Source organism: Papilio machaon, chromosome 19, assembly GCF_912999745.1.
Source record: "Papilio machaon chromosome 19, ilPapMach1.1, whole genome shotgun sequence".
Classification (NCBI taxonomy): Eukaryota; Metazoa; Arthropoda; class Insecta; order Lepidoptera; family Papilionidae; genus Papilio; species Papilio machaon.
Window position 1 is genome coordinate 107,152 of NC_060004.1, and position 15,145 is coordinate 122,296.

The following is a 15,145-nucleotide window of genomic DNA, read 5'->3' on the forward strand; positions in this document are numbered from 1 at the left end:
ATAAGGACGCATAACCTTCTAAGAGGAAAGTGGCTGACCTTGATTCGCTATGATTAATAGCACATAGGGGCTCTAGGTCGCCGCAGCTCACCTAGGCCTCCTGGCCCTAGGGAAGGCCTGGGGAAGGAAGGTAGAGCGAGCCGCGTCTGCTCGCCGCACTCGTCTGATGCAATGCGACCTCGTGTTGCGACAAATTATGAGAATCAACACTCGCACAGCTATTTGTGTTAGTAGCGACAGACAAACAAACTCTTCTTAATACATACGCAGCCGGTATTGCTTTGCGTTAGTATCGTGTGCAATTTCATCTGTATAAAGTAAGTATCACGATGTTTTAGAATTTCTTCTGTTTGCAAAGTTGTTACAAATATACTCATTTATAACATACTCTTGACATAATTTATGAACGGAATAGACGGGGGTGTGCTCCTTCTGCGAGACCGAAATTGAGAAAATCCGCAGGACATCAACTATATAGCGGCAATAAGTTTGAATTAAATACAATTTTTTATTTACAACTTTTCCCTGTGAAAACCAAATTAACCTTAAATTATGCAGGTGTATGTCGAAGATAAAGAAAGTCAAAGATGTGTAAGCAGACTTGTTTTTCTATCGTTACGAGCACACCTGAGTACATGTTAGTGTGTCCTTTACACAGATATTATGGGTCAAAGTTACTCACAACTGATAATATGGTAATAACGTCGGCATGCGGGGGATGTGGCACACGGCGCCGCCTGCAGCCGCCGCCAGCCGCACTGAACCGGATTCTAACGTTAGAACTACGTATTACACTAGTGTTTAATGATACAACAAGACTAACATTAGTGTATGCAGTTTAGTAAAACAAAAATTGCTGCAGATGGACATACAACCAAACCTTACACGATGTTTAGTGGTCCCAGTTTGCAAACTGTTGTCGTGAGATCTCGCTGAACAAAACGAATTCTAAAAAGTTTCATAATGTCAGAAAATAGAGATCACAATCCGCATTTATGTGAATAAATGAATGTAATTAAACATTATTAAGGTGCTGTTTTAGAAAAACTAGCTGAGAAAATGACAGAAGAAAGGAGAGCTAATCGGAAGGAGTTTTGACGGGACAATTTCTTGTCACAACATTAAATTAGTCTAAAAATAATATTTAAGTTAGAATTCAGAAAACTTGAAAAATTCAAAGCTCACGGTTAATACAATTTCACTACGCTACATTCATGATGTGTATATGAGTAGAGGCGTTTGCTTATAATGTTCATGTGTGTGTATGTGTGTGTGTGTGTGTGTGTGTGTGTGTGTGTGTGTGTGTGTGTGTGTGTGTGTGTGTGTGTGTGTGTGTGTCAGGACCATGTCAAATGGAAATAAGTAAACAATATACGTGTATGAGCAAACAGATAGTACATCATTTAGGTACCGATAATACGTAGTAAAAATAACTTTTGGTAACATATCACGAAACGGTTTACATTTTCTGTTATATTAAAAAATTGCATAAATACATAATTATCATAAATCTTTGTACATCTATAGATGTAGTAAAGTATAGTATAATTAATGATGTACTATAGCGTATATTAAATAAAAATAAAAATTGCTCCTTTAGGTAAATGTTGTTATAAATTTACTACGAGAGTCTACAGCTTTGCTACGAGAAGTAACGATGCTTACAAGTGCGGTATAAGAAATACTGTAAATTAAGTTACGCTTTATAAAACGATATTTATAATCTAAGTGGAATTTACGAAATTTTTTCTTTGAATTATAAAATTAATTGTAAGAGAAGGTTTCTTTTAAAGATTATTGTATTTGCAGGTTTTGGGCATGTTTGAGTCACTGATAAGACACGCTACGCGATAACTGAAAAATGTATGAAAACTGATGTAGCTAGATAGAACAGTTTGTCGTGTTCCTGATCCAAAGTACATTGAGTACAATGGTGCAAAGTGTAAACTCTGTGTACAACAGAAGTTGCGTCGCAGATTATGTTAATGCTGGCATTGGGGCGGCGCGCGGGCACATGCGGTTTCTTTTCATGGAATTTGTGCCGAGATAACTGACTGTTTAACGCATTAAATATACCCGAACGAAGCTTGTTCTAATGTTTTCTATAGTTACTTAAACAATGGTTGAACCATGTCGTGCATTAGCAGTTTATTTGTACTAGGAGGTTGTCTCATCTCTGCTGTACCAAAAATTTAATTTTTAGCTAAACACAATTTCTTAATGTCCATTCAATTTATTAAATTCTGTGGCCTTAATAACCATGGCTGCACGATACCTTGACTTCGAAACTATCGGCTCTGAACAAAAGTAATTTAACAATAGAGCGAACGTTTAGGCTCGACAATCGAGTGTCATACACAATTGGGGTATAAACAATAAGATGCATCTTGTGATCGGTCCAGTAACCCACATTGCCGTGTGTGTTGTGGCATTGTGCTCGTCTCTTTTAAGCCACCGATGAATACCACAAAAATAATAAATCGCTGGCATCCTCGGCCGCGGCGTCTCACTCCGCTTTCTGACGGCGCGGCGAGTGCACGCGACAATTGCACAATGAAATAAATTGATAACATCGCTCGATCAGTGTTAAGCATTTGTCGTAAATTAAAATCAAGATATTTATGAAAAAAAATAAGTTTCAAGTGAAAGTTTGCAGACAACTTTTGTGAGGAAAAATGTTTATGATTATAATTAATTATTTGTTATTGATAAACACTTGCTTTGCGGATTTCTTCCTGAATCAAATAAATCACATGGAGTTCTATAAGAACAGGACGCGCCCGTCAAAGGCTTTCTCCAGTTTCTCCATGAACTATCTGAACCAGAATGTGGTGCGGCCTGGACGACCTGGGGGTAGCGCGGAGGCTGTGCAGTGCGGCACGAGGACCGTGGACTTCAGCCCACGCAGGACCGGCAAGATCGTCGGCGGAGCTGAGACACCCTACGGGGCCTATCCTTGGCAGGTAAAGCGTTAAACACTATTTAATTTTTAGTCTTTTATTTTGGGGGTAATTTCTAGTAAATATTGCAGTTAAATTGTTTAAACTTTCGTGAGACATTACTCACAATACCAAACACACTCACACATGAAACTAGTCGGTGCCGACACCGGACAAATATACGTGAGTGTTTTAGCCGTTTATATATTGGTTTATGATTTTAAGTTGATGAAGTGAATGAAATGTTGTGTCTAATGCTTTCGGTTAAGGTTATGTTTTTGTCTTGTCTTTTGTGTGTTTTGTCTTGCACTGCGTTACGCCAGTGCTTGTAAGTAGGAATTGAATCTCCCGCCGCTTCATGCTAATCAACATGATATATGAGTATGAGGTATTGCGTGCTCAATAAATCTGTACAAATGACAGCTAAGTAAGATTGAAAACAAACTATGTCTTTACAAAAATATATTTTGTTATTTTATGCAAAATTTCTTCACCGCAACAGAATCGCAGACGAAAATTTTTGTACAAAACAATGCGACCATTCAATTCATCTTACGCATCGCGGCTGAGTATGTCCTGGAGGCGGCGTCACGTCGCGGCGGTGTGTCGGTTGCATGCGAAAACTTTTAAAATATCATGAATTGTGCAATCTCATTAACATGATTTAACAATACTTACGATGTGAGGTGACATAACTTGTACATCTCAGTGTGCTCCACTTCACACCGTGCTACTCCTATCTCTGTGAAACTGTGAAACAAACTTACCTTTTTTATTTTGCTATATTTCCGGTGTGCAGATTATCAAGATAAAATACAGATTAATTAAGTAAAGCGGAAAACAAAATACAATACTCTACAAAACGGTTTCTTTATTGATACTCCTGATGAAAGGAATTTCATGAACTTCATATTTTCCATATCAATCAATTTCTATAGTCAGTTCTCCTCTCACAGTGCCAGTATTTTTGTCACAATTAGTATCGGATGCATGGAAAAGTTAAAAGTAATTTTTTTTGCCTGTTTCAAAATTCCGCCACAATCAAAACGCAACATTCGTATGCTGAAGTAAATATCTCGTAAGTCAAATGTTGCATTACGTGAATTTCAATGAGTTCTTGTATGTCAAGGCACACGCTGCATGCTGCACGCTGCATATTGCACGTTGCATACTGCACGCTGCACTCTTGCCATTGCCACCACAGAGAATTAAGTGTTACAAACCATAAAGTTTGCGTAACTCACTGCCGTACTAACTTACGTCATCAATACACAATTGTCTTGCACTTCACCTCTTTTAAAGCCTTAAACCAAAATTGTACAAAAGCGCGCCAACCGTCCGTCACCTTTTGACATATGTCCGCCATTTTGCAATGTTCGAAAAACGATTGCTTATAATTGAACTTTCACTTTTTTACCTTTGTTTAGCTGACGTTTTGTTATCTCTACAATTGGAATATTCATAAGCTAAATTATCAGGCAGTAATCTACGCAGAAAACATCATTATTATTAATAAGTGTTCATTTTGCGTTTGTGTTGCTTGTTGATGGAATTGCGTTGGTATTTATTTAATCTGTTGGATCGACCAGAGAAGTTATTTTTATCTTTCGTTGAATTTTTCAACATGTAGATACAGTGTGTAACGTTGTATTTTGTCGCAGGTGGAGGTCCAGCTGCTGGACCCTGACAAGCTGACTTTCGAGCACCACTGCGGAGGCGCTGTCATCGCGTCGCGCCTTGTGCTCTCCGCCGCACACTGCTTCGACAAGGTAACCGACTGAGTCGACTCCTGCTTTACCTGAATTCTTGTAAATAATTATTAAATTCCTTTATAATTAAGAGTATAAAAAAAAATTTCTAACCAAAAATGTATGACTTGAATTCCAGCAACCTCTGCATCTGGATCACATTAGGATCGTTGTGGGCGAGCACCGACTGAAGGTGCAGGACAAACACGAGCACCGCTTCCTCGCCGAGAAGGTGGTCCTCCACCCGGACTTCAGAAAAAGTACGCGCCTGTTCTAATTTCCCAACGTAGATAGCATACATTGTCCCAGTGGTGGCAATATTTATAAGGATTTTTTTTACAAGAAAAAACTTTTACTTGAAGCGTATTTTCATCGTGGTCGTGGTACAGGCCGAAAGAGCTGTTCCATTCGTGCTGCTGTTGCTGTTACTGAGGACGTAATGTAATTCTGTTCCAGACGGTCCACACAGCAATGACATCGCGCTGATCTTAGTGTCCCGGTCGGGCGCTGGGGTGCAATTCAACTCGCACGTGCGCCCGATCTGCCTGCCCGACCAAAGCGCAACGGGGGAGGGGGAGGGCGATGGGCGCTGGTGCTCCGTCAGCGGCTGGGGCTACCAGACAGGTAATATATAAAAAGTATTTGAAAAAAAAAACCTTCCAAAATATGACAAAGTTCAAGTCTGATTTTTGTACACATTGTGATGTTTTGTTTTTGTTACAGAAGGCACTGAAACGTTCGCGCCAGTGTTGCGCGCGGCCGACGTTCCGCTCATGGACCTGGACACGTGCCGGAAGAGGCAAGTGCTGGGTGGTCGGCAGCAACCCATTCTCGACTCTATGATCTGTGCAGGTGGGTATGAATGAGGCACATTTAACATAGTAACGGTTGAATTACACACAGCACTTGAGTGACTAGCGCGCTTTGAACACGCCCAACAAATAGTTTACTTACCTTTTCCGTACAATATTTCAGGAGTTCTGTCGGGTGGCGTGGACGCGTGCCGCGGCGACTCTGGCGGGCCGCTGGCGTGTCATGCGGCGGGCCGCTGGCAGCTGCACGGCGTGGTGTCGTGGGGCTCCGGCTGCGCACGCCGTGCGCGGCCAGGCGTCTACACCCGCGTCGCCTCCTACATCGACTGGATCAAACTCACCGCTAGTGGCATGGGTCACACGCTATAGCACACTAGCGCTCGTCACTAAGTCGAGAACATGTGGCCGCAGAAGTAAGGGGCAAGAAATTATAGAGCAGTAGATAAATCAGTATTGAAAAAGCGAAAGAAGACATACTAGACATCAAGATACTATGAAGAAAAAAGGCTAGCGCTGTGTTTACTCTGCTACAGTTTTATTTTAGTAAGGATATAAGGTGAATTTAGAAATTGGACTTGCATCAAATAAGAGACTATTAAAAATAGTTTAATGTTACAAGATGCCTTTAACTCTGTTCACAATAAAGAGCGAAAAAAGGTGTCTATTTCTACGATTTTCACAAAATAATTAGGTGCCGATAGATTCTTTCGCCCGATGAGTAGTAGTTAAATTTACGAACAGTATTTTATTGTATACTTTAATGCCAAAGATTTAATGTTATCAGTTACCATGAGTTACCGCACAAGTTACTCTGAGTTAATTTAAACCAATATTAATCTAATCAATAGTGAGTTGTTGATTCTAGATCGAACAATAGGTTCACATTTGTGATTTTTTATTTACATTTAAACAAAGTCCAAAATGTGTTTTTGTTGTAGATTTAGAAATATGTAAGGTTAGCAATAAATATTATATTGTTTAAGAATAAATATAATTATAACATTGCTCCTGCATTTTTTTTAATTTCTAGTAAATTGATCTGACGCTTCGAATAATTTCCTATAATTAAACGTAAGGAGAAGATCGATACAGTGTAAAACAATTATTTAATGTGAGAGAAAAGAGGCGCAAATAAATTATTTCACACATATATATTACTAGCTGTCGCCCGCGGCTACGTCCGCGCGGTATTAAAAAAATAAGCTTATGTGTTCTTCCAGATTATGATCTACATCTATGCTAAATTTCATCGAGATCCTTTGAGTCGTTCTGGAGATACCTTTAAACAAACATCCATACATTCATCCATACATCCATCCATACATCCATCCATCTATCCATCCATCCAAACATTCGCATTTACAATTAGTAAGATGTTGAATGTCTTTGGCTGGAACGCAAAAGTACAATCAAAGTGGTCTACGTGGTAATGCCAAAATATTATATAGAAGCGTGAAGTGTAACACAGAAGTGTAGAAATGTAACATATAAGTATAAGTTACTGTCACAAATATTTGTTGACAATGGTAATTTAGGAAAAACATGTTCCTGCAGGATAATATCAGGCCACATCTGCTTAGTAAAATACTTGTGGATAATAATTTTCTATGACATTTCAAAACTTTAAAAGGCAAAGGCAAATGTTCACAAGCGTGGAGTTGCTAATCTTTTTTAATAATAAATGTTGGATTCGGGAATAAGATTTACTCAGTGGTACGTTTTCTTGGATTTTCTTCCTGTATTTTAATACAAAATTGAATTGACTTTTCACTTTCTTTCGTTTAATTTTATAATTGTAAGAGATAAGAAAATGTAGGCGCCTACATATTTTGATGCTCCAATATTTCATTGCGTTCTAAGTGCGGCGTTCTTTTTACCAGACTGACAAAGAGGGTAATGTTTTCGAGTATATGTAAGTTTGTTTTTATGTGTGTGGGTTTGTATGTATGTTAATTTAAAAAGTTTTACTTATATAATTACAGTTTATTTAGTTCAGATTAAAAAATTTAAAATCTTTATTTTTATTAAATTTATTTAATATAAATTACACAACATTATTACGTAAAAACTATGAATAATATGTTAAAACTACTAAACTATATACTTATACCAAACTAAATAAATCTTAATTAAATCTTTATTTTATAATGGAGCCAATTTTCTTTTAAATGATTGAAATGATAATTTGGCGCAATTTTTAAAATTATGGTGAGGTTATGTTGCTATACTTAGTATTTTCCAAGAAAAGTAAATATTTTTACACGCTTTTACCTTACCTAAGTAATTGTTGTTCCTTATTAAAATTTATATCCAATAATAATACCGCTGTAAGTATGTAAACAAACAAATTAAGTTAAAAGTTTATATCTGGAAAGATTTTTTGAAAAACATCAAATTGATATGTATCAAAGTTGCATGTTATTTGTGTGTTATGTTGCGTTGTTTGCTCGGAAATGCATACGTAACCTTTAGCATAACGCATAAAAAATATATTTACGAGTTTGTGGAAGTACAGTAAAGGAGTTTTCCGCGGCATCTTGAATATCGCCCACGCGAGGGTACGAAAGGCAAATAACACTGAATCTATCATATAAATTAAATATTTTACCTATATAATGTTTTTATGGGTATGTATGTCTGTTGGAAAAGGTGGGCATTAACTCGTTAATCTGTTAATCGTTAATTATCGAAGTTAACAATCTGCTTAACGGATTAACTTTTAAGTTATTTTCAAAAAGTATTAAAGCTCTTGTTAACTTCCATTAAATTCTACTTCCGTTAATTGTTATAATACACTTATTGACGTATTGTCATTTTATTTAAATTATGCATCAGGCTACATTTGTAAGTTTGTCTATGTTTGGCCACCGTCTGTGAGTCTAATGGTGAACGAAAGAGTTGATAATTGATTGTATACGAAGTGTGAGTGCGAATGTGATGCATGTTATACAATATACCGAGCGGCCGGGAAACACGTGATCAAAAGAGTACCACAGATTCCTTGTTAGAAAATAATGACGATTTAACCAAACTTACCTCTATCAAATATTGCGTAGTTTAGGTGCTAGACACCTACAAATTTTATAAATTATTTCACATTTACACAAATCTCTCGAAAAGTCTTTACTACATTTTATTTACATTAAAACTGGTTTTCATTTATTTAACATCACTTTTTTGTAGAACAAGACTTTGTTATAAAATCAACATGAGGTTCAGAAACACTTTACTCTAAATACAATAATTATAGACTTTGTCATAGACGCAAAATCTATTCAAAAAGATAAACTCTGCGTTGAATTGCAATCAAAATAATCGAGTGTCAATAATCTCTTCAACGTCGTACCTAAAATACAATTAAACTTTATTGGCGACAAAAATGTTTATTTTAATATTGGAGTTTAGACAACCAAAAAAATTAAAAAAAATCGTTTATGTTTATCATTTGAAAAAGCGGTCAAATAGGATTTGTTTGTCATTGCGTAGATAAGAAACAAATGAAAAACAAATTTAAAATACGAAAGACGAAATGTGCACGCAATAAACATTCCTCAAAAAGGATGCAGATTTATGAGTTTATTACCGTAATTTGAATGTTATTTTTTGGGCTTATTCATAGTCAACGAAAAATAATTTTACATTTTAAAAATATGAACAAAGGATCAAATGGACAGCCGCACACAGAATGCGATAATGAACTCGATGGATTTATGGGCCCAACCCTTCTAATGGTCGGGGTGCACGTGCGCTGTACAAAGACATTAACGAAGATTTGTTTGTTTACTAAAAAAAAAAGTATACGGTAAAACGAGAAAAAATTAAAAAAAGGTAGAACAATTGTGTTAGTGAAATAATGTTAATTTGTGTTATACTGAAATTAATATGTGAAATAAGTGTCGCCACAAGTGAACCTTAAAAAAAAGTCATCGATTTTTTTATGTACATCGAAAGTTTATTTTAAAATTATTTGAGTGTCGTTCAAAATAATTAAAAACATATTCTTCATAATTGACTATAACTATTTTATAGGTAAAAAGAATGACATCACCCGCAATCGGCTGTTTTCGTTATGTCGTGTGACGTACATATATGCTCTATAAACTGAGTAGTAATTTAACTTGATTTAACATATAACAATAGATCGGACGATAGATCATTAGATGATAATAGTTATCGAAGGCATCTCAGTTGTATAGTTTTATGCGTTGAGATGTATCACTGGATTGGTTATATAGTTTATTTATCAATGTTATAATAAGTTTCCTCTGATGTTAAGAAGCTTTATTAATAAATGTATATGAATAAATAAAAAGTAAGTAAAAAATGATAGTCTATTCGTGGGTCCTTAGCTAAAATAAAATAAAAAATATTACCAAATAATACATAAAATTAAATGTTCAATTGTTGGGGCAATTTTTATTAATATACGGGTGCAAATAGTAACAGATAAATGTAAATACTGCATAAAAGTTTTATTTGTTTTCTTTTGAATGTCTGCAAATGTCTCACTTTTTAATAGAGAATTTGTGTTGTCTACTTTTAGTTAGCTCTCTTATTCTGTGACGTCGGATTGTCGAAAAAAAATGACTGAAAAGGTCAATTGTCCATCATTCTCAATGTAGAATATAAGTGTGTGTAACTAGCGCATGCTATGTCAAGTGTATCGTATAGGCAGTACATTACCCCAATCGTATTAATTTTATTTGAGTATGTTATATAACTTAACTATAGTTAGGTTTAGCGCTCGCTCGAGATTTCGTAAGCGCAGTAAAAAAATAGCCTAAGTTCTATTGAAAGTCTCGACAAAATCGGTCCGATTATTCATATGGCCGTTTGTCCGCTTGCACCTTATAATATAAACAAATATTAACTTTAACGGTTAACTTTAACTTGCGTTAAATTTTCGTAAATTTAATGCTTTAACGATTAACGAAGTAAAATTTTTATATAACGAATTAACGATTAACGATGCTAAATTTTTGATTAACTGTGTCTGTTTGTATTTATTATGACTAGTGATGCAACGGAAGTGTCTTACTGGAACCAGAAACAGAAACAGATGTCAAAAATAAATTTTAGCAGAAACGGAAACGGAAACGGATGCGGAAACAGAAGTGTAAATAATAATAAAATACATATTTACAAAAATATTTTTTTCGGTACAAAACAGTTTATTCGTTTTTAATTTATTAAGGCATTGGATATCGGTGTCCTTTAGCCTTCAATGTATGTATTTTATTGCGCTGCAATAAGTTAAAATACGCGTTTCTTTTAATTTATTTTCAGGAAACAAAATTACACTATTTACAAATTAAAGTTCGCCAAACCACTCGTTTTGACAAACGACAAATATATTTCTAACTATATAATGATGATGATATATTACATGGTTATCACTTATTCAAAAGTACATTTAATAACTCGTAAGTATGAAATAGTCACATTTTGCCAGTTGTCAAATTTTATATGGACAACAACTAGACAGTTTACTCCAGCAAGAGAAACTGATTGTTTCAAACAGCAGCAGAAAATATTACGCGCTTAAATTCACAAAATAGTACAACAAACAAATGCGACAAGTGCCGAAAGGCCGCGCACGGACTGCCCGTCTCGCGCCGCGCATTTGGATCTCTCAGCCGTCGTAAAGTTCCGTTTTATCTCCGTTATAAAAGTTGCGGAAACAGAAGCAGAAACGGATGTTGAAAAGCACGCGGAACTTCCGCACTTGCGGAAACGGAAACAGACATCCGTTGCATCACTAATTATGACTGACTGGAGCCTAAATGTCTTGACCAATTTTGAAGAGTTAGGTTAGTTTAAGCCGCTAGATGGCGCTGTTCGCTAAAGTTAATGTGAAATTTAATTTTGTAGTACGAGTATATTTGCGGCACATTTTTTTTGTTTGAGTGTTGTTTTTATTTTGATATTTTTAGTTTTCTGTGAAGTTTCTAAGGAATAAACATGTGACAAATAAGATATTGTTCATATAAGTGCAAGTTGTGTCGCACAGCTCAGTGGCACAATTTGTATCCTTCGCAGTGGTAGGTTCAGATGTCAGTGGGGCGGCTGATAGTACGCACAGTAAACATCAGTGGATAACCAATGGAATGATCTCTTGCGCCTCGCTTTGGTAAATCGGAGCAAAACATTAAGGTTGAGGACTCTAATTTACATTTAATCTTTGATCGTATCATTGTATACTATAATATTTGTAACATAGAAGCAAAATGTTACCTTTTGATATTGGCATATTCCCATAAAGGTAGCTATTAGGAGTCTACTAAGGGCAGATAAATTGTTTAGTAGGAGATAAGGGAAAGGCGTAAGTGAAAGGGCAGTAAAAGGAGTAACAATCAGGGCCGCAGAATTGTCGACAATCTATTCGTGCAACAGTAACTATGATATTTACGTTCGCTGTCGCCTTGAATTTGAGTGAATCACCAAAAATTCCATTTATGTGAAAATTCTTTTAGAGGCCCGTGCAATTCCTACGCACTTGTACAAATCTGTAGTGCATAAACGTATACAGAAATAATAATAGTTATTTGTGGTTTCACGAATTCATTAATCGACCATAACAGGATCTAAAAGATTTTGTTATACGTTCTTGGAAAAAATTATATCTACTAACATCATAAATGCGAAGGTTTTAATGTATGGATGATGGATGTGTATTTTTACGTATCTCCAGAACGGTTAAACGGATCTCGCTGGTATTCGTCATAGATGTAGAACGTAGTCTTGAAGAACACACAGGCTACTTGCTAATTAATGTTTTTTTTCAATCTGCGCGGACGGAGTCCCGTGCGAAAGCTAGTTCGTACATATTAAAGTGAGTGTTGGTTGTTATGAATGTATTTGTTTGTACGAATGTGTAAGTGTATTGTTTAATGGTTTATTAATTAGGTTATTTGATGTACGTCAAAGTCAATCGGGCGAGTCACGTGCGAGTGGCCACGTGGTCGCAGGAAAAATGGGACACGCCGCCGCGCCGCCGCCGCCGCAAGCAGGAAGTATTGCGCGCGGCGTCATACAAAGCTGATTTGATAATTTTTGCTGTTTTTCCATATGATAATGTTTCAAGCTGACCTCTATATTGTCTTTATATTTGAATAAAGATGTAACATTTGGTTAAGTATTTGGTACAAAAAGTGTTTCAATAAATTTAACTTTGCAAGCTGTTAAAAGATTTTTTTGCAAGAAGTATGCATGGAAATATATTAAATGTAAGGATATGTATTATTTATATACATATTTGTGTATAATTTAGTTGCATCATAATTATCTCTGTTTTAATTTTATATCAAAGAACGAACGTTTCCTTAAAATATTTAATTGAAGTTATAATTTACAAGGCATTATCTCTGCCTAATAATAGTTTCGAAGTATTTTTAAAATAAAGATGATTTCGCATACGTTGATAACACAAATTAATTTAAATCAACACATACCTATACTAAACAATCATAAAATTAATAAAAAACAAGACACACCATGCGAGCATGACAAAAAACACTATTTAATCTTTTTAAAATACAATAAACTTTTAATATTTCTGCTTACCACACTAAAATGTGTATTATTAAATACCGACCAAAAATGTTAAAATTTTTAATAATTAAAGAATTGCACATTAGGACTTTTTGTAGTTGTTTACAATTTATAATGGTATCACTGGCTGAAGATTATTTTGTAATATGTCTTTATCTGTGTAACGTAATGTGTCTAGGAGTACACAGCATTGACGTATATATCTCGCATATTGTTATTTATATTAGCCATTATAAAAGAAATTATATTGTATTATTTATATTAGTATTCAATCGATACATTACACAGGTTTAGTTCAAAGGTCGAGGACCCGATTATAAATAAATTTATACTTATAAATATGATGGTGACCCTACTCACGTGTCGTGCGCGAGGAGGCGGACGACGGCGCGGGTCGCCGACTTTGGTGCGATAAAGTACCCGTGTGATGGCATACGCCGCTGACGGACAGCGCACAGGTCGGCATCACCTCCGCAACAAATAACATTATCTCTTATTAGGTTAATTTAGATTGTTTATATTATACATTTTTTTAACTTTAAATTCTTAAGAAAAATATAAAAAAATACCTTGTTATTAATATCATTATTAATATGTACTTTACATAATTAAAGCAAAGTTTTGCTATAATATAAACATAACTTCTTAAATCTCGTTCACTAGAAGTGGATAATTGTGCTCATAAGAATATTATAGTCGACTTTGAACACTAAATTATCCCAAACTGAATTCCTATCACTTTAGTTTTTCTAATGTTTTATAGAAGTTATATTTCGAGTTACGTTAACATATTGTAAGGTAAGCGATGCGAGACGCAATTTATAGCAACACCGTTGTGGGTGGCTTACTTTGGGTTTTACCACAAGTTTCGCACGAAAGCCCTCAAGGATTCAAACTTGTTTAACTTTAAATTTAAAGCAGAATACTGGTTTCACCTTTTGTATTAGGACTATATTATAATACGGCTATTTGTATTGATGAATTATTATTATGTTTAAAGTTGATTCATTCAACCACACCTTCACATGAATTATTCAAATATTAATTACTTGCGCCCCGGCTTCGCCTGGGTCTGATCTCTCGTCCTCGTCTATATGTAGCATACTTCTCGGTAATGTCCCATCTATTAGTAAAAAAGGCCGCGACCGGCTCCCGAGCTGATTTTGTAATTGTGATATCTTCTAAACTATTTGTGCGTACTGTAAAAGGCAAATTAAACCTACATTTAATTTTCGTGATAACGAATACATACATTGGGATAAGGAATAAAAATAAAAAACATACACCGCAAATAACGTGCTTTTTTAATTGCTTTTTATTAAAGCAAAAAGTGGTTAATGAACACCATAAAAGACAGAGCTATGCAATTGCTGATCTCCTGGTATCTTCCTCTGTTAGTTGTTGACTAATCAGCCGAAGGATAGACAGCGGGTCTATTCCACAAACAGACTACCGTTGGGTATACCTGTCACCTATCACCTGTCACCACGACGTGTTGTCGTGATGAGTTTTGACTAGATTTAAAGAAATATTATTTAACGTCACGTGATTTCAAGAATTTGTAATATTTAGTAGCAACCTTCGAAGAAATATGTAACAACGTAGGTAATATTTAAATTCAATTTGTTTTGCATATACAGGAAGAGTTGTATGATTTGCTGTATGTTTGTGAGCGCGGGGGGAGGCGCGGCCGAGATGGTCCACATGTATCAACTTGTTGAACAAGCTCAACAAGTTGATATATAAACAACTAGCTGTCGCCCGCGACTCCTTCCAGGCGGAATAAAAAAAAGCTTAATTAGTCCTATGTAAAAATTAGCCTATGTATGTCTTCTTCCAAAATATGTTCTATATCTATGCCAAATTTCATCCAAATCCGTTGAGCCGTTCTCGAGATAACTTCTAACAAACATCCATCCATCCAAACATTCGCATTTTTAATATTAAGTAAGATTGCAATTATTGGTTATAATTCACGTCGAGTCTATTTTGTCTAAATCTGTTATTTTATTATCATAACATGAAATCACGTGGACATTTATGTATTTTATTGTTGGTCCAATACGAGTATACCACGTTGATGGCGAAAAAATGT

The 15,145-nt window shown here is 35.5% G+C and overlaps 1 protein-coding gene across 1 annotated transcript; it reads left to right on the forward strand.

The window, feature by feature from the left end:
- The first annotated feature begins 2,585 nt into the window (after positions 1–2,585).
- On the forward strand, positions 2,586–6,297 carry LOC106715625 (trypsin I-P1). Its single transcript, XM_045682541.1, has 6 exons — positions 2,586–2,963; positions 4,601–4,708; positions 4,827–4,947; positions 5,144–5,311; positions 5,411–5,539; positions 5,663–6,297. Exons 1-6 carry the CDS (start codon positions 2,676–2,678, stop codon positions 5,866–5,868), a joined length of 1,020 nt encoding a protein of 339 aa, XP_045538497.1. The 5' UTR covers positions 2,586–2,675; the 3' UTR covers positions 5,869–6,297.
- Positions 6,298–15,145: the final 8,848 nt, after the last annotated feature.